The sequence below is a fragment of the Microcaecilia unicolor genome, chromosome 6, assembly GCF_901765095.1.
Source record: "Microcaecilia unicolor chromosome 6, aMicUni1.1, whole genome shotgun sequence".
NCBI classification, from domain to species: domain Eukaryota; kingdom Metazoa; phylum Chordata; class Amphibia; order Gymnophiona; family Siphonopidae; genus Microcaecilia; species Microcaecilia unicolor.
In genome coordinates this window covers 191,393,181-191,420,069 of record NC_044036.1, presented here as the reverse complement: position 1 = coordinate 191,420,069, position 26,889 = coordinate 191,393,181, and the positions used below count along the sequence as shown (strand labels likewise).

Sequence of the window (26,889 nt, the reverse complement as noted above, 5' to 3'; positions counted from 1 at the left end):
ATTTTGTTCTTGTGATAACTTAGTACAAAACTGAAAACTCTTATCTCTGTCTGGTCGGTAATAAAAGGAGCTCATTGTGAACACTATCTACCCTAAAAGGTTGTTTTGTGGCTTGGTATGGTCATATTTTCAATATGGTAATACTACGGCCCAGCTAAGGACCAAACTTGCTTTTCTTGTGCCACCATCACTATCCATTTCAAAATACACTGAAACAGAATAATAGAATTCAGTTATATCATGGGAACAAATAGATGGATATGTCTGAAACATTTGAGATTAGCATATATATGATATATATACCCAACTGAGCATTTAAAAGTTTGTCCTTTAATGATACCATATGTTCAGAAATCCATAGCCATTTAGTATAGGTAGTTATTCAAAGATGATCACATTCATACACCAGAACAGGCATCCATCCATCACATCACATTGCAAAAGAAAACAACTTCTACACAGTACGTCCAAAATTTAAATTTTATTTCCGTATTTCTTTCTTCCAAAATTCCAGACAGCACATGTACAGATCAGTAGGAGGACCCAAACAAAGCACTCCAAAACAAGTAAAGTCAGAAACAACACAGTTTATTGTTCAACCACCCTTAGGATTTACCTTGGGTTTAAAAAGCAAAACCATGTGTATATCCTTTGTACCAATAATGTATAATAAAATTACACGTTGTTACTCTCCCTGGGAATAGCCAGCTCTGCAATTGGGGGGGTGGGGTGCAGAGGTGGATGGGTGGGGGGGCGCAGAGGTGGATAGGGGAGAGAGCCTGTTGTTAAAAATTTACCAGCACACCACTGAATACAGCTGCAGATTAATGCAGAGTGGAGGAGTGCCCTAGTGGTTAGGGTGGTGGACTTTGGTCCTGGGGAACTGAGGAACTGAGTTCAATTCCCACTTCAGGCACAGGCAACTCCTTGTGACTCTGGGCAAGTCACTTAACCCTCTATTGCCCTGTGTAAGCCGCATTGAGCCTGCCATGAGTGGGAAAGCGCAGGGTACAAATGTAACAAAAATTAAAAAAAAAAATACAGAAGATCTTACTTTAGAAAGTTTTTCAGGTGTCCAATAGGATTTGTGTACAATATAATATGCTGATCCAGCAGGGCAGCAGATAATGAGGAACGCATGGTCTTTGTCCAAAAAAAACTCCCGTTCTTTGATTGTAAGTGAAACTCTCAAATATTTTTCCCAGGCAGAAGTAATTTGAATATATATTCGGCTTTGACATTTGCAAGAGTTGATACAGAGTTGATGCAGACTTGGGAGCCATAAGGAGGCGACATAAGCTGTTAAAGCTAGGAATCTGAGGCCGATAGTCTTGCTTCATAGAAGAAATTTGGATAATATGCTGAGTCAAGATGTTCAAGAAAGCTTTGTGTGTATGAGGAATATTATAGCACGCACTAACATCCTGAAAAGGAATAATGTTAGATCCTGATTGCAGTTGTTCTGGAGACCAAATATTAGCAGCACACCATATCGCACAAAGACGGGGAAACATCTTAATTGGGAAATCAGAATTGTACCAAATATAGTTCTAGAACTTGACCACTTAAAGTTTAGCATGGTACAGATAAGGTTTACTGAACGTGAGGAGGATTTTAAGATCAAACATTTATTAGGATATCGAAATTTGTTCATAGTTGGTAACAAATTAAGTGGTATTGGAAAAATTGCTTCTTTCTCAAAGATCACCCATCTAGGAGTGTCTTGTGAAAAAGTTGCAGAATACCATTGTTTAACCTGTGAAAATAAAAAAAGGCCAGGTGATATAGCTTAAAGTCAGGCACGTTTAGGCCCCCTTGGTGTTTTGGCATTTGAAGCTTTTTGATAGAGATCCGAGGCACCGAAGATTTCCAAAGGAATTTAGAAATTAAACTATTGATTTTTTTATAAAGAGAGTCCTTAAAGAAAATAGGTACCATGCTAAAAATATAATTGAGTTTCGGTGCCAGTACCATTTTTATAACTTCAATCTTACCCACCAAGATAGAAAAAGTTTAGTCCATGAATTTAATAGGTCCGTAGTAATTTGCAAAACTTTTGTTTCAATAGCTTTATGAGTGCCATCAGGTGAGTTGCTATAATTTATTCCTAAATATTTAATACCATTAGGTTCCCAACTAAATGGGTACTTTGTAATATCAGATTTCAATACAAATTTAGACAGTGGCATAACAGCGGATTTTGACCAGTTAACTTTATAACCTGAAATATTTGAAAAAGCAGTGATATTATTTAGAATGTAAGGGATAGAATCAGTAGTTACATAGCAAGATATCATCAGCATAGACAATTTAAATTACTCATCCCTAAGCTTGACACCCAGTATCTTATGATTTGCATGGATGGATATTGCCAAGGGTTCTAAGGCCAAATTAAACAATAATGGAGACAGTGGACACCCTTGTTTGGTACCTCTGTGAAGAGTAAAATTTGAGGAGGAGGTAATATTGTTAGCATAGATGAAAGCTTGAGGAGAGGCGTAAAGTACTTTAACCATATGTATATCTCTGAGGAACGTTTAATTGTGGAGATCCTGAGTGCCAGGCCTTGTTAGGTGAGGAACAGCACAAGGAGCGGATTTGTAAGTTATCAGGGACCAAGACTCACATCCACTGTATGTTGTTTTTGGACTTTTTCCGAATGAGCTGAATCCCTTCCAAGACATTGGTGATGTCATAGATCCGGCGTTTCTGAACCTCCAAAACCTCAGCGGCCCGGTTCAGGTCCATCACCCCATTATCAGATTCACTCAGCAGATGGATGAACTTCTTGGTGAGCAACCCCAAAGAGGTGTCATACCGTGTCTTCTCCCCAGGGGATCGGGGGGCTGAAAAGGAAAAATGATTAGGTAAGAGGGGCTCACATCTTCCATAAAAACACACAAGAAATGAGCTTTGGAGGTCTCAGCTGCTTATCACTACATCACTCACAACTGACAGGATACAGTGTAAGGCAGGAGTGAGGTGCATTGACAAAGCAGTTTATAGAAAGGCACCTGGAACATATACACATCAAAGAGGTTATGCAGTCACCTAGGAATTTTGGCTCCAAACTGCTTCATTGTCTCTGGAATTCTAACGCCCTAAAAACTCGGTATTTGTAACTACCTTTTCTTCATCACTTACTTTTGGGGCTGGAGATCTTGGATGCTGGCTTCCCCTTCCCTTTCGGCGTCCGGAAGTCGGTCACATACTGCAGGCCTGTCCCCTCCAGGTCCAGCTTCCGTTTGGCCTTAAAAGAGGAAAAGAAAGGGATTATGGGAAAAGGGGTTGTGGGGTTAAGAGAGAGCTGATCTCCTACACTCGTTTCAGCTCAAATGGTTGATCTCAAAACACCGAGTGCCACCAATGAACAGGCTTACACGGCAAAATGTTATGGGTAACTGAACTAAGGTGCCGACTGCAATCACTGCTGAAGCACAAGAGAATTTGCACTTCTCACAGCAAGGAGTCCAAGTAGAAGCACAGTCAAATGCCCAAAGCGTGGACTGTGTTGAAACAAAATCGATAAGTCTTCCACCCTACAGGCATCATCCACTGGAAAATAAACACCTACATCACCAATCACGGGATTATGATCCTATGAGAATTATGGAAAATGGCAAGGTTCAGATCACTTGGAAACTCCCATTACAGGCAGTAAGAAATAACTTGACATAGTGGTCACTGAAAAAACATGAGAACAGCTTTTATAACAGGTGTCAGTGCCGGGTGATAATTCTGTACATCAAATCATGGGCATAGCCAGACCTTGTAGTGGGAGGGGGCCAGAGCCCGAGGTGAGGGGGGGCAATTTTGGTCCGCTGCCCGCCGCTGCCCCCTCCACCCACTACTGCAGCAAATACCTTGGCTGGCGGAGGTCCCCGACCCCTGCTAGATGAAGCCTTCTCCAGAGTCTGTCTTGGGCTGCCGCGTTGCCTGCCCTGCTCTCTTTTCCCCCTCGCATCCTGTACGCTCCTTTTAGTGAAACTGCTCAATTTCACTGGGGGGGAGCGTGCAGGATGTGGGGGGGGGGGGGAAGGGGAGGGGCAGGCGGCGTGGTGGTGCTGGACAGGGCTTCGGCTGGCAGGGGTTGGGGAACCTCTGCCAGCAAAAGCAGGGGCCCAGAGGAAATTTGAGGGGGCCCAGGCCCCATGACCCCACATAGCTACACCACTGCATCAAATGGAGTGTGCCAATAACCTCAAATACCAAGAAATGCCACCAAGAAAGGGGAAAGGGAATGGAACTTGACATACTGCCTTTCTGTGGTTTTTGCAACTACATTTAAAGCTGTTTACATGGTATATAAAGGTACTTATTTGTACCTGGGGCAATGGAGGGTTGAGTGGCATGCCCGGAGTCACAGGGAGCTGCAGTGGGAATCGAACCCAGTTCCCCAGGATCAAAGTCCACTGCACTAAACACTAGGCCACTCCTCCACTCCATGGCAGAAACATTTCCTATTGCAGTGGGTGCCACAGGCTCGATTACAAGACATTTTCAAGCACTGCTTATAGGGTAAGAGTAAGTTTCCCAGAGCCGCTGGTGGGAGGCGGGGCTGGTGGTTGGGGGGCGGGGATAGTGCTGGGCAGACTTATACGGTCTGTGCCCTGAAAAAGACAGGTACAAATCAAGGTAAGGTATACACAAAAGTGGCACATATGAGTTATCTTGTTGGGCAGACTAGATGGACCGTGCAGGTCTTTTTCTGCCGTCATTTACTATGTTACTATCCAGCTCATTTTTGAAAGTGATCACCGGCCATTTTCCGACATACATCGGAAGATGCCGGTGATCTCGGAAAAGCGGCCAAATCGGTATAATCGAAAGCTGCTTTTTTGCCAACATCACTGCTTTCCCGTTGCGTCGCCAGCCAAAGTTCAAAGGGGCATGTCGGCGGCGAAGCAAAGGCGGGACATGGGCGGGCATGGGCATGGCTACCAGATGGCCGGCTTTCGGCGATAATGGAAAAAAAACCGGCGATAAGCAGTATATCGCCGGGTTTACTTGGTCCTTTTATTTTCACGACCAAGCCTCAAAAAGGTGCACCAAATGATCAGATGACCACTGGAGGGAATGGGGGATGACCTCCCCATACTCCCCCAGTAGTCACCAACCCCCTCCCATACTAAAAAAATAAAACTAAAAACCTTTTTTGCCAGCCTGTATGTCAGCCTCAAATGCCGTACCCACCTCCATGACAGCAGAATGTGTTGTATTGTCCGTCAGCCTTTCTCTGGTTGTGATGTGGCTCTCGGGTGAGTGTGACACCTTTTCTGTTAGGTGCCCTGCAGAGTCACATTAGTAATGCATTGTGGTGGGTGTAGGGTACTGGGCTCTACTCCCATGGTGCTTTTCCCCCCTGCTAACTGGGTCAGAGTATGCCCTGTTTTGTTTCCGGTAGTCCATGAGGTAGTGGCCATTTTTGTAAGTCAGTTTTAGATCCCTTTCATGTGTTACCCACGTTAGAGAACATAGTTCTTACCTTGAATGTTGCTGAAAGAGGGCATTGTACACCATTCTGCCAGCTCTGACCTACTGCTAATCTCAGTACCAGGGAGACTCTGCCAGTGGGGCACAACCTCTGATCTGCAGTTAACTGTGAGTAAACGTGCTTATTAAAATAAAGGACTTTTTCAAAGAGATTAGTCTTCAGGTGTCAACTGGTGTGCCAAGGTTATACAGCAGCAACAAGTCCTAGAGGCCTGCGTGTATGCAGGTCCCTGGAGCACGTTTAGTGGGTACTGCAGTGCACTTAAGGCAGGCGGACCCAGGCCCATCCCCCCCTACCTGTAACACTTGTGCTGGTAATGGAAGCCCTCCAAAACCCACCGTACCTACATGTAGTTGCCCCCTTCACCCCTAAGAGCTTTGGTAGTGTTGTACATTTGTGGGTAGTGGGTTTTGGGGGGAGGGGGTTGGGGGTTGGGGGGCTCAGCACCCAAAGTAAAGGAGCTATGCATGTGGGAGGTTTTTCTGAATTCCACTGCACTGACCCCTAGAGTGCCCAGCTGGTGTCCTGGCATGTCAGGGGGACCAGTGCGCTACAAATTATGGCTCCTTCCACGACCAAATGCCTTGGATTTCGCCGGGTTGGAGATGGCCGGCATTTTTCCCATTATCGCTGAAAAACAACCCCGGCCATCTCAAACCCGGTGAATTCCAAGGCATTTGGCCGGGCTAAACCGTATTATCGAAAAAAAAGATGGTCAGCCATATTTTTCGATAATACGGTTCCGGCCAGCTGTAGCGCCGCCGCCAACATAGATCGCCGGCGATCTATTTGGCCAGCGACGTTCGATTATGCCCCTCCACGTTACTATATTCAAATAAGGTTCATTAAATCCAAACCGAGTGAGTATTTTAAACAGGTATGACCATTCAATACGGTAAAATGCCTTTTCAGCATCTAGTGATAATGCGATCAGCGGGGAGTCATCCTCAACGGAATGTGCTAGTATATTCCAAAATAGCCTACAGTTATCTGAGGGTAGTCTGCCGGATACAAGTCCATTCTGATCTCGATGACTAAGGATGGGCAGATCTTTTTGTAGGCGGTTGGCTAATATTTCGGCATATATCTTATTGTCTACATTTATGAGTGAAATGGGACGATAGTTTGAAACATTGGTTGGGTCTCTCCCTGGTTTAGGTATTACAACAATTTTAGACTCTAAAAATGTACCCTTCTCTTCTCCATGTTGAGATAAATTTTCATATAAAAGTAAAAGCTTGGGTGCAAGAATTTCCGCCAATGCATTATAAAATTCAACTGTTAGACCATCATTACCTGGAGATTTATTTCTTAATAACTCTTGAATGGCCATAAGTATCTCCTTTTTTGCGTCCAAGGAAGCTGCCTGCTCAGGGCACAGAGAAGGGTGTATAAGCTTGTTTAAAAAAGATTGGTAAAGCGATTCCGATGGGTTGATTTCTGAATTATAAATCTGCTGATAAAAGTCTACAAATTGCTGTACAATTTTCTGATCTGAATAGTGTGTTACACCATCGGCATCTGTGATGTGTGAGATCTTAGAGCGTTTTTTTTATTCTTGAGATATTGAGCTAGCATATGCCCTGTTTTGTTACGTTCTGTATAGTAATAGGATTTTTGTAAAAAGATGGAGGATACAGCTTCCTTGCTTAGGATTGTATTAAAGTTATACTTAGCTTATGATTGGCCTGTCAAAAGCAGATGTCAGAAGCCTGATCTATCTATTTAAGCTTACCTCTCCCTACAGGCCATGCTTTAGCGTTTGATTCCTGTCAGTTGAAGCCTGTTCCACTTTCTCTCAGTCTGTGCTGTTGCACACTGTGTGTTTGTTGGACTTTGTCTTCTCTCCTCGTAGCTTTTAGCTTCGGTGTTTGCTGGGTGTTCCCAGCGTGAGCTTGTTTCACTCCCCTGCACCTGAGTCTGTTCCCTGCTTGCTGGTGTAGTGTGGTCTGTGGTAAGCTTGTCCCTTGTATCGTTCCAGTTCGTTTATTTAGTTTCCCTTTCCTCAGTGTAACCCTTTATGTGCTGAATTTAGTATTTGCTTTCTGTAGTCCTGCCTCTGTCGGCAGCCTCCCTGTCCTTGTATTTGCTCCTGTTCATTTAAGTTTTTCTTTGTTTGCCTTGCCTTGGTCTGTCGTGTTTGCCCTGCTTCCTGCTGTTCCAGAAGCAGCCTTCCCTTTAGCCCATTTTTTCCTCTTTGTTTGCTGAGTCTGTCTCCGGTTTTTGGTGAGCATTACTCCTTGTCTGATCTGTGTATGTTAAGACAACTTTCTTTGTTTGCTTCCCTTTACCTTTGTGCGCTGTGTGGCACAGCTTTGTGTATTCCTATAAGCAGCTTCCCTTTACCTTTGTATGCTGTGTGGCACAGCCTTGTGTATTCCTGTAGCAGCTTCCCTTTTACCCCTGTGTGCTGTGGGGGTCAGCCTTGTGCATTCTTGTGTGTGAATTTCTTTACCCTCGTGCGCTGTGTGGCACAGCTTTGTGTAATCCTATAGGTGGCTTCCTCTTTTGAAAGCTGTACGGTACAGCCTAGAGTATTCCTTTGATAACTTCCTTTAGCCTTGACTGCCTTTTGGCACAGCCTTGTGTATTCCTATAGTAGCTTCTCTGTCAGTCACCCTTTCCCTGGTGTCTCTAGCTTGCGCTGTGTACGTTGTTTGTGCTCCAGTCTCTTGGGGGACCCCTCGTTGTTCTTTCTCCCTTCCCAGTGTATGACTCTGTTCCTGTTCGGCTGTGAGGCCCATACACTTGGACTCTGTACGAGTGGATTCCCGTTCGGCCATGAGGCCCGCCTGAGTGGTCTAGCTCCCTTTTTCTGGTGGTGCTAGTTGCTTGTCCTGTGTGTGCGGGGCTTGGTGGCTAGGGTTGTGCGTAGTGCCTATTTGGTCTATCCTAGGCCTTGGCCAAGATCCTTCCTAGGCCTTGGCCTGGGCTCAAGGGCTCACAAACAGATTAACACAGAGAATTCAGGAGAATTCCTCTATGCACACTTTTTTGAAAGATTCAACTAGAATTATGTCTTGCCAAACAGTCTCTTAAGAAGTAAAGGGGTTTTCTTCAAGTTTGTGGAAGTTATATACAGATGTTACCATGCAGAACTAGGAATCTCATAGTAAACAACCTAGGTGAAACCTAAAGTTTCAAGCAGTGAACTCTAATTTTCATACTTTCCTGGAGCAGGGGAGAGTTGGGGGGAATGGGTTGTGAATGGAGGGGAGGTGGGTATTGGTACCATTGCCATTTATTCTGTGGAAAAGGGAGGACAATGCACTAGGAATCCTTAGCCTATAATTGTTAGTCCTCATGAAAAAATCTTGTTTGTTATACTGTGTATTTGTCAGCTCTCATGTAAAAATTGTCTCTTGATATTAGTTCTCTTACAGTGTAATATTTTTGTAATATCTGTTCTCTTATAATATTTTTGTTAAACTGTGACTTCGAACTGAATGTAAAAATGGAAATTGAATACTGATATTGGTACAGTGGGAGTAGGGTGGGTGAATGATGGGGAAAGGGTTGTATTATGGAAGGGAAGGGGATTATATGTTACTAAAATTTTAGCTGGATTTTAACTTTGTTGTTTTATTGTTATTTATTTATTTATTTATTTATGCATTCTTGTATCACGCTATTATCCAAAAACAAGTTTTGGTTCAACACAGTTTACATTTTGGTGGAGTTACAATAGTGTTGTGCAATGTTGAGACTGTCACAGAGATCAGGAGTGGAGTGAGCCCTAGTGCTGATCCGGAGACCAGCGATCAGAATCCCAATGCTTCACCTGCAGCAGCCACCATTCCCCAGAGGTTGAGCCCCTGGGTTTGAACGGCGAATAGGACATAGGAAGTCGGGCAAGGGAGAGGTCTCAGGCTCAGACAGAGTGAGGAAGCGAGGTTGGAGCTATGCCAAAGTAGGTCCAGGCGATGGTCGGAGCAGGTGGAGGACCAGCAGAGGTCTAGACAGTGGTCAGGTCCAGGCAGTGGTCAGGTCAGGCAGCAATCCAGCAGTAGTCGGGTCCAGGTAGAGGTCAGGTTGGATAAACATCAACAGGAACAACACACAAGAAGGTAGTAGCTGAGGCAAAGATGTGGTGAGAAGTTCCTGGTTTTAAAGCGAAGGCATCTGATGTCAAAGTAGGCATGCCAAACAGTAGATGCGCCCAGACGCAGGTGTGTCCAGACGTGCCAAAGTATAGACGTGCCCAGATGTAAACGCGCCCAAACTGTAACTACTCAGAAGGGATGAATTGAGGGCATCGCAGGCACGTGCGCCTAGCTCCACACTTGGTGTTCCAGGTTCATGACAGTACCCCCCTCCGGCCCAGACCAGGCTTGGATGGATAACGAGAGTGGAAGTCGCAGAGCAGATAAGGAGCATGGACGTTGGTAGCGGGCTCCCAGGAGTTATCTTCAGGGCCATCATTTTCCAGGATATTAAGTAGTAGAGCTGGTCTGCCCGGCGTTTCGAGTCAAGGATTACTGCTACCTCAAATTCGGCATCTGGAGTGGTATCCAGGAGATTGGGTTGTGTAGGCTCAGGATGCCATTTAGAGGATACGAAGGGCTTCAAGAGTGACACATGGAACGCATTGTGTATCTTGGACTTGGAAGGCAAATGCAGCCGATATGTAAGGGTTCCAATTTGGGACTGGATAGTGAATGGCCCGATAAACCTGGGAGCAAATTTATAGGAGGGTAGCCGAAAGTGCAGGTATTTGGTATTGTGAGAAGTAAGAGGTTGCTAGGACCGGGGAGAGTCCTGGGGGTGGCAACAGGTGCAGGAGGTTATGGGCTGGGTCCTGTGTAGCTAATTAACCACTTTATACCCCACCTGAGTTGTGAAAGGAAGAGAAGTGAGCTGGCAGCAGAAGAAGAGAGATCCCCCTGGAAGATACTGGCTAACCCTAGGGACTTGTGGTGGACTGTGGGTCCAAAGGAGATCAGCAGGCTGGAAATCCTGGGGTAAGAAGTCCCTAAAGCATTAGTGTTTGACTGTGTGTCCTCAGTACTTATAGGAACTGTGTGTCCAAAGAAGGAAGGACTATGTGTCCAAAGAAGAAAGGACTGTGTGTCCAGAACTGTGTGTTCAAAGAGGGGACTGTGTGTCCCAGTACTGAGAGAAGCAGGCTGCAAAGCCTGGGGTTAAAAGTCCCCAAAGTATTGAAGGTAGTACTGAGCCCATGTATCTGTGTGGGGAGGCTCAGTGTGAAGATCTATGAAAGCATAAAGTATTAAGCTAGAAGTGTGCCCAGGGGCTGGAATAAAGAGTTGCCTGAGAAATATGCAGTTGGTGAGACCTGTTTAATTTGCTTAGTGGGAATCAGGTCACCCTGAGCGAGAAGGGGTGGCACACTAATCTGCATATAATCTGCATATTGAGAACCAGGTCACCCTGAGTGAAGAGGGGGATATCACAAATGGCACCCCAGATGGGACGTGACTGTTGAACAACCACTGGGTGATAAGGATATCGAAGGATCCCTGCTATCCTTGGCAGTTGGAGACCACTGTGGGAAAGATGGAGCCAAGGGAAGAGCTGAGGACTAGTGTGGACCCAGGCAGTCGGTGTATCCCCAGTGAAGTGAGATGGAGGTGTCCTGGGAGGTTCCAGAGGCCGTGTTCCAGAAGCCCGTCGAGGGGGTCAACACTAGCAAAGGCACTTTGCTCACCTACCCCAGGTAAAGGGTACCTAGGGGGGAGGTGAGGGTGGATTGTAAGATCTGGAGGCTTGGGAGTGGCTGTAGGGGATGGAGGAGGGCACAAACACACCCACAGACCACAGGTGCAGCACAAGTGTGGGGGGGCCAGGCGAGTGAACAGGCTGCACTTGGATAGTGTTGTTGTTTTTTGTGATTGCAGGCTGCACCCCATCGGACGGCCAGGAAGGAGGGAGGCCTGAGAAGCCGGAGGAGCCGGAGAGGAGAAGGCCAGAGTGCTTGCCTGAGTCGAGGACCGATGGAGAAGATCTGGAAAAGAGGGACATTGAGAACCTGCTTTTAGGGGGACTTGCTGTAGAACGCCCAAAGGAGGAGTCAGGTGACCTCTTTCTCGGAGGGATCATGGTATCGTTGGGCGCCCAGTGAATGGGAAGGGCCCAGGCCATGTGATGTGCTAAGAGGGGGATGAGGAGCCTAGATGGGGGGTGGTGAGGCCCATGGCTGGAGCAGGGATGAGCCGGGAAAAGTATAGGCCCTCTTTGAAGAATTGCTGCTCCTCAGTGGAGAAGGCTTAGAGGGCTGCTGAGGTAGAGCAGCAATTATTTTAAGGGTGGGGGTATGTGAGAGGTTGCTAGGACCGGGGAGAGTCCTGGGGGTGGCAACAGGTGCAGGAGGTTATGGGCTGGGTCCTGTGTAGCTAATTAACCACTTTATACCCCACCTGAGTTGTGAAAGGAAGAGAAGTGAGCTGGCAGCAGAAGAAGAGAGATCCCCCTGGAAGATACTGGCTAATCCTAGGGACTTGTGGTGGACTGTGGGTCCAAAGGAGATCAGCAGGCTGGAAATCCTGGGGTAAGAAGTCCCTAAAGCATTAGTGTTTGACAGTGTGTCCTCAGTACTTATAGGAACTGTGTGTTCAGTGAAAGGACTGTGTGTCCAAAGAAGGAAGGACTGTGTGTCCAGGACTGTGTATCCAGAACTGTGTGTTCAAAGAGGGGACTGTGTGTCCCAGTACTGAAAGAAGCAGGCTGCAAAGCCTGGGGTTAAAAGTCCCCAAAGTATTGAAGGTAGTACTGAGCCCATGTATCTGTGTGGGGAGGTTCAGTGTGAAGATCTATGAAAGCATAAAGTATTAAGCTAGAAGAAGTGTGCCCAGGGGCTGAAATAAAGAGTTGCCTGAGAAATATGCAGTTGGTGAGACCTGTTTAATTTGCTTAGTGGGAATCAGGTCACCCTGAGCAAGAAGGGGTGGCACACTAATCTGCATATTGAGAACCAGGTCACCCTGAGTGAAGAGGGGGATATCACAGTATTTAACCAGACCTTTTGTCCAGGTTGGAAGACAAGAGCTGGTCTATGTTGTCGATCAGCGAAGTGTTTATGACGAGCTGAAGCTTGCCAGAGATGACTTTGAACCTGATCCCCGATGTCCTGAATGTTTTGGAGAGTTTGATGGACTGCTGGAGGTTCTGAGGCTCCAGGAATGGACAGAGGTAAACAAGGATGGCGCCCGTAGACTACATAGAAGGGAGACATTTGGAAGGACTTGTGTAGGCTATTGTTGTATGTATTCTCAGCCCAGGGAAGAAGAGCAGACCAGTTATCCTGTTTGTTCATGTGCATAAGAAGAAAGGTCTTGAGAGTTTGATTGGTTCACTCTACCAATCTGTTCATCTGGGGATGGTTTGTCTGGGGATGATAAGCGGAAGAGTAATGGGTGGGGATTCCCATGGTAGAACAAAGAGCTCTCCAGAATCGAAAGGTAAACTGAGGACCCCGGTCACTCATGATCTGTAGTGGAAGTCCGTGGAGGCAGAATATTTGTTGGATGAAAACCCAAGCCAACTTGACCACAGAAGGAAGGGAGTGCACAGGAACGAAATGAGCCATCATGTTCCCGTCTGAAGCAGGCAGGTCGGTGATGAAATTCATGGAGAGTTCCTGCCAAGGGATGTTAGGAACAGGTAAAGGTTGAAGGAGTCCCCCATAGTTGATTCTCTCAAAGTCATTGGAGCACAGTTTGGACATGGGTTGGATGTTCTTGACGGGATGAAGAAAAGATGAGTATATTGCCAAGCTACGCAATAATGAAGGAGTACAGAAGATCCCAGAGAATGTAATTGATGAAATTTTGGAAAACAGCGGGTGCATTGCATTGGCCGAAGGGCATGATCCGGTACTCATAATGCCCATCGTGCGTATTAAAGGTCGTCTTCCATTCGTCACCACTACGTATTCTGATCAGATTGTAGGCTCCCCAGAGATCCAGTTTGATGAAGATTGTAGCCCCCTGCAGTCGGTCAAACAACTCAGGTATAAGTGGAAGGGGGTAACGATTCTTAATCGTGATATCGTTTAAACCTCGATAATCTATGCAGGGTCAAAGGGTCCCATCCTTCTTGGCAACAAAGAAGAACCCAGCCCCTGCCAGCGAGTAGGAAGGTCGAATAAATAATTTTTTAAGGTTCTCTTGGATGTAATCCTTCATGGCCTGGGACTCGTCTCGAGAAGGAGTATACAGTTGTCTACGTGGAGGCATCTTCCCAGGGAGTAAGTTGATGTCGCAGTCAAAGCTCCTGTGGGGAGGAAGACAATCAGCCTCCTTCTTAATGAAAATGTTAGAAAAGTCAGCATATTCAGGTGGTAGATGGAACCCCTGGGTGGCGCAGGTAAGAGCAGAGGGTGCGACGGGCTCGGGGCATGGCACCACCAACTTCGGAGAGTTAGAAAAACAATGTGGCCCCCACTTGATTATTTCACTGGTGCTCCAGTCAATACTGGGAGAGTGCAGGCAGAGCCAGGGAAAGCCTAGCACTACGGGATGAATGGATTGCGATAAGACCAGAAGCCGGATGGTCTTGTGATGTAGGGTTCCCAATTGTAGGCGAAGAGGAATAGAGATCTGAGAGACAACCCCAGGAAGCACCTCTCCTTGGATAGAGGTTACTTGTACAGCTGGATGCATGGGTTGCATGGGGATATCGTACTGCTGCAGTAGTTTAGTGTTAATAAAGCTTCCTGCTGCCCCCAAGTCTACAAGGGTAACAGTCTCAATCGTTGTCCCAGCCCACTGGATGGTGACTGAGAAGGTCAGCAATGACTTGGGGAAGTTTGAAGACAGGCCCAGGATCATTCTCTCCAAGGATCACTCTCTCCAAAGTTCCCAGGCCTAGACGTTTCCCGCCTTCTGAGGGCATTTGCTGAGAAAATGGCCAGCCTGTCCACAATAAAGACAGAAGTTATTGGCTCAACGATGGGACTTCTCCTGTTCAGATAGGCAGTAATGGCCAACCACCATAGGTTCATCAGATTTCTCCAGAGAAGGGTCCGAACTAGGAGGTGGAAGCAGGGGTCGTTGAAAGCAAGGAACTAGGCAAGAAGGCCGCCACTAAACTGCGCGTTCTTGGGCCCTCTCCTGGAATCGAATGTCAATACGGATATATAAGGCTATAAGTTTGTTGAGAATGGCCGGTCTGTCCCACTCTGCAAGCTCATCCTTTATCTGCTCAGATAGTCTTTGCCAAAACATAGCAGTCAGAGCTTCTTGATTCCAGCGTAACTCAGAAATGTCCGAAAACAAACTGCGTAAGCCCCTACAGAGAGGTTCCCTTGTTTGGAGTCAGAGAAGTTCACTAGTGGCTGAAGAGGGGCATCCAGGCTCGTTGAAGACCATCCTGAAGCGATGGAGAAAAGCTGCGAGATCCGTAAGGATAGAATCCTGTTGTTCCCAGAAATGAGAAGCCCAAGCTAGGGCTTGACCCAATAATAAGGATATGATGTAGACTACTTTAATGTGGTCTGAAGGGAAAGACGCTGGCTGTATCTCAAACTGAATAAGGCACTGCTTGAGGAATCCACGACAGGCCACTGGGGAGCCATTGAAGCGAGGAGGTTCAGGAACTCGGAGAGGAAGGCCTCAAGAGTTCAGCGCGGAGGCACCCGCCTGCGAAGTTACCGTTCGCTGCTGCGTCTGGACTGTAGAAAGCTGTGAGCAAACATCCTGGAGGACTCCTGATAGGTGACACAGTTGAGTTTGCTGTTGCTGCACCAGGTGTACTAAGTCAGGTAGGTCAGCCTTGTCTGAAAAGCTCATGACTTCAGCTATCTGTCACAGAGATCAGGAGCCCTAGTGCTGATCCGGAGACCAGTGGTCAGAAGCCCAACGCTTCACCTGCAGCGGTCACCGTTCCCCAGGATTGAGCCCCTGGGTTCGGGCGGCCAACAGGACATAGGAAGTCGGGTGAGGGAGAGGTCTTAGGCTCAGACAGAGGAGGCGAGGTCAGAGCTTTGCCGGTCAAGTTCATGCGATGGTCAGAGCAGGTGGAGGACCAGCAGAGGTCAGGTCCAGACAGTGATCAGGTCAGATGGCGATCCTGCAGATGTCAGGACCAGGCAGTAGTCAGGTCTAGCGGCAATCCAGCAGTGGTCAGGTCCAGGCAGAAGTCAGGTCAGGCAACGATCCAGCAATAGGTCCAGGCAGAGTTCAGGTCAGATAAACAGCAACAGGAACAATACGCCAGTCTCCAAGAAGGTAGTAGCTGAGGCAAAGATGTGGTGAGAAGTTCCTATTTATTTAATTATTAGGATTTACCGCCTTTTTGAAGGAATTCACTCAAGGCAGTGTACAGTAAAAATAAATCAAACATTAGCAATAGGCAATTGCAGCAGTAAAAATATTCAACTAACAATACAAAGTATGGCATGGTATACTACTTGCAATGTCAACACAATACATAATAGAACATTATAATCGGTAGTGAAGGGTAAGGCAAAGTTGTAACATGGATGGGTAAGAAAGTAGGAAGAGTTAGAAAGTAAGGTGATTGATTTAAAGAAAGTTGCACATGAGGTCAGAGAGATGGTTAAATATTATCTCAGCTAGGGTAGGAGTGGATAAACATGTCCCACTGCGGTATGTGCAGCCCGAGTCAATCCTTGTGTGTGTGTGTGTGTGTGAGTGAGACTAACAAATTAGTTACTTCTTCCATTAAAGACCTGGTTGAAGAGCCAAGCTTTCACCTTCCTGAAGTAGAGATAGTCTTGTGTTAAGCGAAGCCTTTCAGGCAATGCATTCCAGAGTGTGGGGGCTACTCCAGAGAAGGCTCACTTGCGGGTATCACATTGTGTAATGTCTTTTGGAGAGGGTGTAGTTATTGAAAGTCCTTGGGAGGACCTTAGTGTCTTTGGCGGTGTGTGGAGGATCATCCTATTCTTCAGATATTCAGGGCCATTTCCTTTCAGGGCCTTGAAGATCAGACATAGAGTTTTACATTTAGCCCTGTATTGTACTGGTGGCCAATGAAGTTTTTGCAAAAACGGTGTGATGTGGTCACGTCGCTTGCAACCTTCTATGAGTCTTGCTGCTGCATTCTGAATCAACTGGAGCTGGTGCAGGCCCTTTGTAGTCAGACCATTGCATAGTGCTGTAATGGTATCAGTTTATTACTGAAATATGTAGCATATTTGCTGGATTATATATACACCAATATATTTGTGTATCTTTTAAAAATATATATTTGACACTGCAGAAGAGAGAATAGTTTCATTTCAAGCCCCCCTCTCTCCATTCCTTTTTCTGGGAACTTCTGAGAGCAGGGATAGTTAATTACAAACACTTAACAAAGACAAAAGAGCTTCCTCTGCCCTCCCACCTAACAAAAGATGGACTAAGGTGGGCACCTGAATACCCCATTGAAAACAAAGAACTCAGAGAGGGAAACCATAAACAGGACATTTGCTTGTCAAAGGTATACCTGCCCCTCCCATCATCTATCAGACAAATGGATGCCAGGACATCTGCAGAAAGAAGGACTTATAATGTGGTCATGTGAACAGACTACATTGACCATAATGCCTTGCAAAATATCCAGGACATTCACACACCATGCTTCTCTGCTAACATTATAAAAGGCCTGGAAACAGCCCAGCTCGCTCTCTTGAAACCTGCCTCCTCCTCTTGGGACCTGCCTCCTCTTGAAACCTGCCTCCTCCTCTTGGGACCTGCCTCCTCTTGGGACCTGCTGCTCTCTTTGGGGTCTGCTGATGCCTTGCTTCTGAAACATGTGCTCATCAATCAGCTGGACCACAGCATGCTTGTAACAAGGACTTGTAAGTTAACCTACCTGCTACTTTGTTCTATTTTATGCACAGATTACCTGTAAAGATCTCTTAAAACCTACCTCTCGTGTGCAATTGTATATTAAATCAATCTTTTTGAAGCTAAAAATATGGTCTCTTTGTGTTCTGAGTATATATATACTTAATATATTTAATTTATTGCAATTATCACCTTTGGTGATTGGTGGAGAAATTAATATCCTAAAACTTATAAATACAGCACCTGCTCTTAAATTATAAACAGTGGCGAGTTGCTCTAGAGCTATTTTCCCCAAAATAAATCATTTCTTGTAACAGTGCATTGCAGTAATCCAGTCTTGATGTCATAATGGCATCCACAACTGGGATAAAATTTACCTTCTCGATGTAAGGAAAAAGGCAACGTAGCTGTCGCAAATAGTAGAAGCAGCTCTTGAAGGTTGCTTGGATTTACTACTACTACTACTACTTAACATTTCTAGAGCGCTACTAGGGTTACGCAGCGCTGTACAAATTAACAATTAAGGACGGTCCCTGCTCGGAAGAGCTTACAATCTAAAGGACGAAATGTCAAGTTGGGGTAGATAAGTTTTCCTGAGAAGAGGTGAAGTGGTTGGGTGCCGAAGGCGATATTGAAGAGGTGGGCTTTGAGCATTGATTTGAAGATGGGTAGGGAGGGGGCACGGCGTATGGGCTCAGGGAGTTTGTTCCAGGCGTGGGGTGAGGCGAGACAGAAGGGGCGGAGCCTGGAGTTGGAGGTGGTGGAGAAGGGTACTGAAAGGAAGGATTTGTCTTGAGAGCGGAGGTTACGGGTAGGGACGTAAGGGGAGATGAGGGTAGAGAGGTACGGAGGGGCCGCAGATCGAGTGCATTTGTAGGTGAGTAAGAGAAGCTTGAACTGTATGCGGTATCCGATTGGGAGCCAGTGAAGTGACTTGAGGAGAGGGGTGACATGAGTATATCGGTTAAGGCGGAAGATAAGACATGCGGCAGAGTTCTGGATGGACTGAAGGGGAGATAGATGGCTACGTGGGAGGCCGGTCAGGAGTAGGTTGCAGTAGTCAAGGCGAGAGGTAATGAGAGAGTGGATGAGAGTTCGGATTTGGGGAATCAGAGTAAGTGTTGAATCTAATTGTATTCTAAGGTTCCTGACTTGTGATTTGAGGGGGAGTTCATACTTCCCAAAAGAGATTTTGATGTCAGGTACATGTCCACTTGCATTAGTGACCCAGAGAAGCTCGGGTTTACTTGGGTTCAGGCAAAGTTTGTTGTGTTTACCCCATTCTTGAATTGATGTTAGAAAGGTAATCAGTTTATTCAAGGTTGTAGGTAAGTCAGGTTCAATGGGTATGAATAGCTGCAAATCATCCGCATAGATGCAGAACTGAGTGTCCTAGTTTTAGAGTGAAGGCATCTGATGTCAAAGTAGGCGCATCAAACAGTAGATGCACCCAGGCGCAGGTGTGCCCAGACGTAGATGCGCCCAAACTGTAGGTGCACTCAGACTGTAGATGCACCAAACTGTAAGTACTCCGAAGGGATGAATTGAGGGTATCGCAGGCACATGCACCTAGCTCTGCACTTGGTGTTCCAGGTTCGTGACAGAGACGGCATCAATAGTTCATGTGGTTATTCATAGAGTTTTTGAAGAGATAGATTTGTAATGGAATAGGTAGTGGTAGCTTTTGTGTTCAGTTATAGAGTTTTGGTAATATTTATTCATATAGTTTTTGAAGAGGTAGATTTAAAAGGAAGGCAATGATATCTTTATGATTAGCTGTATAATTTTTTAAAAAGTAGGTTTTCATTTTTTTTCTGAATTGGAGGAGATTTGTGATGCTTCTTATGGTTTTCGGTATCAAGTTCCACCATTTGGAACCCAGGTAGCTAAATCCTGCTGTGTAGATAATTTTGTAGATGGTGTTTTTGCAGTTGGGTAGATGTAGGAGTAGGTAGTTTCTGTTTTCTGGGCTGGCATTTGTTGAGGATAGTTCAATCATATTAAGCACATATTGGGGTGCCACTCCGAATAATATCTTGAAAATTAGGGTGCTCACTTTGAAAAATATTCTTTCCTTTACCGGTAGCCAATGTTGTGTTTCAAGCAGTGGGGTTGTTCTTTCATAATTCTATTTCTTGAAAATCAGTCTTGCTGCCGTGTTTTGGACTGTTTGCAGCGATTTTAGTGTTTTCCTTGCACCCTACATAGTGTGTTTTCCTTGCACCCTACATTTGCTGCATTGCAGTAGTCTAGTTGTAATAGTATCGTTGACTGGATCAGTATTCGGAAAGATTGTCTAGGGAAATAGTCTCTTATTCTTCTCAGTTTCCACAGTTTTCTGAAGCATTTTGTTTGATGTTACTGCTGATATTTGATTGTCCAGTGTTAGGTGTTTGTCGAGCATGATTCCTAGTATTTTAAGTTGCGTTTCGATGAGGTATGTTTGTTGGTTGACTGTGAATTTTTGGTAGGATGTGGGGTTGTGTGGGCTGGATAGTACTAGGAATTTGGTTTTGTCTCTGTTCAGTTTGAAATTTGTTGCCCATTCTTCCATGAGGTCCAATCTTTTATTAATTTTTGTTCTGTATGTTTGTGATATTGTTTTGGAAAGGTATGAAGATGGTGACATCATCTGCATATATAAATGGGTTTAAACCCATTAATTCCATTTTTTTTCCTAGTGGCGCCATCAATACATTGAACAGTATTGGTGATATTGGCAATCCCTGTGGTACCCCACACTCCATGAGGCTGATGTTTGGTTGGATAATCTTTACATCTATGCAGATGATGTGCAGATGTCACAAGTGGATGCATACCTGACATCAAAATCTCTTTTGGGAAGTACAAGCTCCCCTTCAAATCACTAGTCAGGAACCTTGGAATACAACTGGATTCAACACTTACTCCGATTCCCCAAATCCAAGCAACCTTCAAGAGCTGTTTCTACTATTTGTGACAGCTACGCTGCCTTTTTCCTTACATCGAGAAGGTAACTCTTATCCCAGTTGTGGATGCTATGAAACCATCAAGACTGGATTACTGCAATGCACTATACAACGGTCTGACTACAAAGGCCTGCACCAGCTTCAATTGATTCAGAATGCTGCAGCAAGACTTGTAGAAGGTTGCAAGCAATGTGACCACATCACACCATTCTTACAAAAGCTTTATTGGTTACCAGTACAATACAGGGCTAAGTTTAAAACTCTATGTCTGATCTTCAAGGCCCTGAAAGGAAATGACCCTGAGTACTTGAAGAACAGGACACTAAGGTCCTCTCAAGGACTTTCACTAATTACACTCTCTCCAAAAGACATTTACATGATGTAGTAGCAGCAAGCGAGCCTTCTCTGGAGTAGCCCCCACACTCTGGAATGCAGTGCCTGAAAGGCTCTGCTTAACACAAGACTATCTCTACTTCAAGAAACAGGTGAAAACTTGGCTCTTCAACCAGGCCTTTAATAGAAGAAGTAACTAACTTGTTAGGCTCACTCTCACACACGAGTGACATAGGCTGCACATACTGCAGCGGGACATGCTTATCGACTCCTACCCTAGATGATTTAATACTTAACCATCTCTCTGACCTCATGTGCACCTTTCTTTAAATTAATCACCTTATTTTCTATCTCCTCTTACTTACTTTCTTATCTATCTATATGTTCCATCTTTGCTTATACCCTTCACTGTCAATTAAAATGTCCTATTATGTGTTGTGTTGACATTGTAAGTAGTATACTATGCCATACATTGTATTGTTATTTGAATATTTTTACTGCTGTAATTGCCTATTGCTAATGTTTGATTTATTCTTACTGTACACTGCCTTGACTGAATTCTTTCAAAAAGGCGGTAAATAAATCCTAATAAATAAAAAAAATCCTAATAAATAAATGTAGGATCTGGTCTTTAGGAAGCCATTGAACCATGTTGCCACTGCACCACTGATTTCTATGTTGTCGAGCAGCGTCATTAGTGTGGTGTAGTCTACTAGGTCGAATGCACTTGACATGTCAAATTGTAGTAGTAATACATTTTGTCCTTGGCATATTATGCTTCTGAATTTTGTTATCAGGGTGGTTATGACCATTTCACTGCTGTGTTGTGGTCTGATTGGGATTTAAGAAGAATTGAGAATTTTGTCAAGTATTCCGTTAGTTGCTGTTTTACTAGACCTTCCATCATTTTGGTCAGTAGTGGTATTGAGACTACTGATATTGCTGATCTTGTTGGTAGTGTTTTGGGGGATAAGTGTACTATGTCACCTTTGTCTGTTGGAAATTGACCTCTCTCAAACATGTATGTGATGTGTGTGGTTAGGTACTCGATGAACTAGTCTGGTGGGGTTTTCTTCATGTAGTTGGGGCATTTGTCGAGTAGGCAGTATGAATGTGTGTTTTGTCAATAGTGTCTTTACTGTGTCTAGTTGGGGTGGTTTGGCGTGGTCCATATTCTGTCTACTGCAATGTGGTTGTTGTGTGTTTCGTAGTCCTGTAGGTAGTCTGACATTTATTTGTGCTTTTGCAAGGTTTGATCTTGTGTTTATTTTGTTTTTGAAGTATTGTGTAAGCTTGTCTGCAGTTGGTGGTGTTTCAGTTGTCGCCAATATGTTCTGGGTTTTCAGTAGTTTGTTCATGAGTTTGAATATTTTTTTTACTATCGGTCTGGTCAAGGTTTGTATATCTACTATAGTGTTCTGCTTTCGCTTTCTTTTTGCTGTTTATGTATGTTCTTAAGGCTTTTTTCCATATGGTTTTGTTTGTGTCTGTTTTGTTTTTGGCCCATGCTTTTTCGAGTTTCCTAGAGAGTTTCTTCATGTGTGTGGTTGTTTTGTGATTTTTGTTTTTGTTTTGAGTGGTGCTATTTTGTTTAGTGTGTTTTCACTTGTTTCGTCCCAACATACCACCCAGTGTTTATCCTTGGGTGGTATGTTGTTGAGTTCATTTATTGTTGTTCAGAATGTGTGGTTGTCTACTTTTCCTCTGGTTGTGAAATGTGTGTTGGGTTCTTGGCTCTTTTTTCTTTCCATAGTGTGAAAGTGAGCTTGCTGTGGTCTGACCATGGTAGCTCTTCCCATGTGTGGTTTGTGAATATGTGGTCGCTACTTATTGAGAATCTGTAGGGTAATATGTCTAACTGGTATCCTTTTGTCTGTGATGAGACTCCTTGTGAAATTCCATTGGTCTATGAAGTTCACTAGTGTTCTGGCATTTGTGTCATTTTGTTTTTCTAGGTGCAGGTTTATGTCACATATTAGTAGGACATTTTGGTGATTGGTGCAGATGTATGATATGAAGTCCGTGAAGTCATCTTGGGTGTTTGTCCAGCTTTCTGGAGGGTGGTAGAATAATGTGATGCATAGTTGGTCAGTTAGTGTTTTGTCAGTGATTTTGCATACCAGGATTTCGATTGTTGAGGATGTGTGTTTAGCAACAGGTTCTGCTACGAAGGAGGATTTGTATATTATTGCAACACCTCCTCCTCTTCTTTTGGTTCTGGTAATATGTATTATTTTTTATCCTGGTGGGCATAGGTCTAGTAGTGCAGGATCTTCAAGGTGCAGATATGTTTCAGTTATGAGCAGTAGTTCGAGTTGTTCCATTGCTATTCACTCTCTTAGTAATGTCTTATTTACTGCTGATCTAGCATTTGTGTAACTTATTTGTATTGGGACATACATGTTGTATTTAATGTGGTGGCATCGCATTAATCTACCATTCTAATTTTTTGATCGAAACCATTGATGTTATTTCACCTCAACTTGAGATAGCCTCGATAAGGATAAAAGACAAAGCCCTACTTGACCATTTGACTTGCATCATGCTTTACAGGCCACCTGGCAATTGGAATGATATTCATCCTTCTCAGAATTTATTTCAAACATGTGTATTTCCAACTCCAGCGTACTCATCTTAGGTGATATCAACCTTCATCTTGAAGACATGACATCCCCTTGGACTCAAGAATGTAAAGATCTCCTCCTTTCGTTGGACCTGGCATGGCCACAGTGCGAACCCACTCACATCAAAGGTAATACACTGGACCTTTGTTCATATAAATTGTCCACAGTCCATAATTTTAGAACAACAGACACGTACTGGTCTGAAATCCCCTGGACCGATCACTTAAAATTGAACCTCTCCAACCTTTGGCAGAGAAAAGGATCAAATCAAATTCAACAGCCCACAAATGTCAGTACTAGAGGAAGAATTGATCCTTCGGAGTTTGGGTCCAGAAAGTATGATAATGATGGTCATCAAACACAGATACTACACACTTCCTTTCTGACTGGAACACAAGATGCAATAGTGTTCTTGACGACATAGCACCTTTAAAAATTAGATCATCTAAGAAAATCAATTAAACACCCTGGTTTAATGAAGATCTTAAAAAACTAAAGACACAAACCAGAAAAATGGAACGCAAATGGAATAAAGGAAAAACTGAACATACACTTAAAGAGTGGAAACTAGCTCTCAGAAAATACAAATACGCAACCAGACAGGCTCGGAAATCCTATTATAAATCTATAATTGGGCAAGATTATTCAGATCTAAAGAAATTATTTCATGTTGTTAATAAACTTTTTGACACCAACCTTATCACCACAGCAAGTATAGACATCCCGTCTGCTGATTCACTAGCCAAACACTTTCATGAAAAAATCTTAAAACTACATAACTCTCTCCCTCTCAAGATCTCAGATACTGATCACTTCTTCAATATACTTGAGTCTACCTCCGGAGACTATCCGCAGCAGAGTGAGTACATTTATAGGTTAGTAGAAGAAGTTTGAACAGGATGCGAAAACGGATAGGGAGCCAGTGAAGCGACTTGAGGAGAGGGGTAGTATGAGTAAAGCGACCCTGGCGGAAGACGAGACGGGCAGCAGAGTTTTGAACTGACTGGAGAGGGGAGAGGTGACTAAGTGGGAGGCCAGCAAGAAGCAGATTGCAGTAGTCCAAACGAGAGGTGACAAGGGTGTGGATGAGGGTTTTGGTAGAGTGCTCAGAAAGAAAGGGGCGGATTTTACAGATGTTGTAAAGAAAGAAACGACAGGTCTTGGCGGTCTGCTGGATATGAGCAGAGAAGGAGAGAGAAGAGTCAAAGATAACCCCAAGCTTTCGAGCTGAGGAGACAGGGAGAATGAGAGAGCCATCAACAGAAATAGAAAACGGGGGGAGTGGGGAGGTGGGTTTGGGGGGGGGGGGGGGGGAAATGAGAAGCTCGGTTTTGGTCATATTTAATTTCAGGTGGTTTTGAGACATCCAGACAGCAATATCAGACAAGCACGCTGAAACTTTGGTTTGGATGCAAGATGAGATATTAGGGGTAGAAAGGTAGATTTGGGAGTCATCAGCATAGAGATGGTAGAAAAAGCCATGGGATGAGATTAATGAACCAAGGGAATAAGTGTAGATAGAAAAGAGGAGGGGACCAAGAACAGAAACCTGAGGTATGCCGACAGGCAGAGGGATAGAAGTAGAAGAGGATCCACCAGAGTGAACACTAAAGGTGCGGAGGGAGAGGTAGGAAGAGAACCAGGAAAGGACAGAGCCCTGGAATCCAAGTGAAGACAGGGTATCGAGAAGTATGCTGTGATCAACAGTGTCAAAAGCAGCGGAAAGATCAAGAAGAATGAGGATGGAATATTGACCTCTGGATTTAGCCAGTAATAGGTCATTGGAGACTTTAGTAAGCGCAGTTTCGGTTGAGTGGAGAGGGCGAAAACCAGATTGTAGTGGATCAAGAACAGCATGTGAGGAGAGAAAATCAATGCAGCGGCAGTGAACAGCACGCTCAAGTAATTTGGAGAGAAAGGGAAGGAGGGAGATGGGTCGGTAATTAGAGGGACAAGTTGGGTCGAGTGAAGGCTTCTTAAGGAGAGGTGTGACCACAGCATGTTTAAAGGCAGCAGGGACAGTCGCAGTGGAAAGTGAGAGGTTGAGAATGTGACAGATAAAAGGAATAAGAGCAGGTGAGATGGCATTAAGAAGGTGGGTGGGAATGGGATCAGAGGAACAGGTGGTACATTTTGAGGAAGAAAGGAGAAGTGTAGTTTCCGCAATAGTAACTTCAGGAAAGGAGGAAAGGGAATGAGGGGAAGGAGAGAGAGGGGAACGGACTAGTGGAGAGGTGGCGAGGTAGAGAATGCAAGGTTTATCTTTTGAACCTTGTCGTGAAAGAATTTGTGTTTATCCCACGCTTGTTTGAATTCCATTACCGTTTTCATCTCCACCACCTCCTGTGGGAAGGCATTCCACATATCCACCACCTTCTCTATGGAAAAATACTTCCTGACATTACTCCTAAGTCTGCCCCCCTTCAACCTCAATTCATGTCCTCTAGTTCTACCACCTTCCCGTCTCCGAAAAAGTTTTTTTTTGTTACATTTGTACCCCATGCTTTCCCACTCATGGCAGGCTCAATGCGGCTTACATGGGGCAATGGAGGGTTAAGTGACTTGCCCAGAATCACAAGGAGCTACCTGTGCCTGAAGCGGGAATTGAACTCAGTTCCCCAGGACCAAAGTCCACCACCCTAACACCTTTCAAATATTTGAACATATGTATCATGTCATCCCTGTTTCTCCTTTCCTCCAAGGTATACATGTTCAGGTGGGCAAGCCTCTCCTCGTACGGTTTGCAACGCAAATCCCATACCATATTTGTAGTTTTTCTTTGCATCGCTTCCAGTCTTTTTACATCTTTAGCAAGATATGGCCTCCTAAACTGAACATAGTACTCCAAGTGGGGCCTCACCAACGCTCTGGCACTGACAGGAAAGTTGATATTTAGCACTAAGCTGCAGATTACTGCAGTGATTATAACATGGCAGTAATCTGGATGCTCACTAGTTTGAGCATGGTACAGTTATATATATATATTTTTTTTTTTTGGGGGGGGGGCTAATTTTGCAGTTTAGCACAAGAAGTAAGCCACATTGCGCCTGCATGAGTGGGAAAATGTGGGATATAAGTAACCCATAAATAAATAAATAAGTCATTATCAGTGGCTGGAAGCACTGCTACTTCCATGATGTTCAGCAACAGCCCAGGATCTGGGTTGAGAATATCGTCTTTTGGCAGGGCTTGGGGATCACCAACAGCCAAGCTATTAATGTTTTCTAAGTTTATAGCCTGAATGTGTGTGTGTGTGTGTGTGGTGGCTGGGGTTTTGGGGGGGGGGGGGCAGGGAAGGAAGGAGAAGCAGGCAGAGAGAAAATACATCATGCCCAACTATTCCACCATCGGGCCACGCAAAACTTGCCTTCTGGTTACACTACTACTTTTAAGCATCAGGAAATTGTCCATTTGAGAGTATATTAGTACTTTACTATTGCTATATGCCCCCGCATCCTCATCTATCTCCAGTGGTCTCCTTGCTCACCACTGGTACTTTTCTAAACTCAATACAAATTACTCCTCTCTAGAAAAGAGGAGACTACTCAGTACTGGAAGAACACCTCGGAGATAGCACCTGCAAACTGTACCACGTGAACAGATTTAACCACCAAAAAACTGAAAAAAAAGACCTTATTTCAAAAATCCTCACTTACAAACGCTGTTGTTTTTCTCAAACTAGAAACCTTCCATAACAAGGACCGACTATATTTAGAAAAAAAGAACACATATATCAT

At 44.6% G+C, this 26,889-nt stretch overlaps 1 protein-coding gene across 1 annotated transcript; it reads right to left on the bottom strand.

The window, feature by feature from the left end:
• Window positions 1–1,015: 1,015 nt before the first annotated feature.
• Window positions 1,016–26,889, bottom strand: LOC115472494 (transcription factor E2F2-like). The gene is made up of 4 exons (XM_030206785.1): window positions 26,809–26,889; window positions 3,145–3,250; window positions 2,627–2,846; window positions 1,016–1,424 (listed from the first exon to the last, which is right to left on the bottom strand). The coding sequence occupies exons 1-4, from the start codon at window positions 26,887–26,889 to the stop codon at window positions 1,376–1,378; spliced, it is 456 nt and encodes a 151-aa protein (XP_030062645.1). The 3' UTR covers window positions 1,016–1,375.

Coding starts and splice junctions, on each gene's coding strand:
- LOC115472494 (XM_030206785.1), bottom strand. CDS start 26,889: ATGATATATGTGTTCTTTTTTTCTAAATATAGTCGGTCCTTGTTATGG. Junction 3,251..26,808: donor TGAGAAAAACAACAGCGTTT/GTAAGTGAGGAT, acceptor TCCTCTTTTAAG/GCCAAACGGAAGCTGGACCT. Junction 2,847..3,144: donor CAAGATCTCCAGCCCCAAAA/GTAAGTGATGAA, acceptor TTTCCTTTTCAG/CCCCCCGATCCCCTGGGGAG.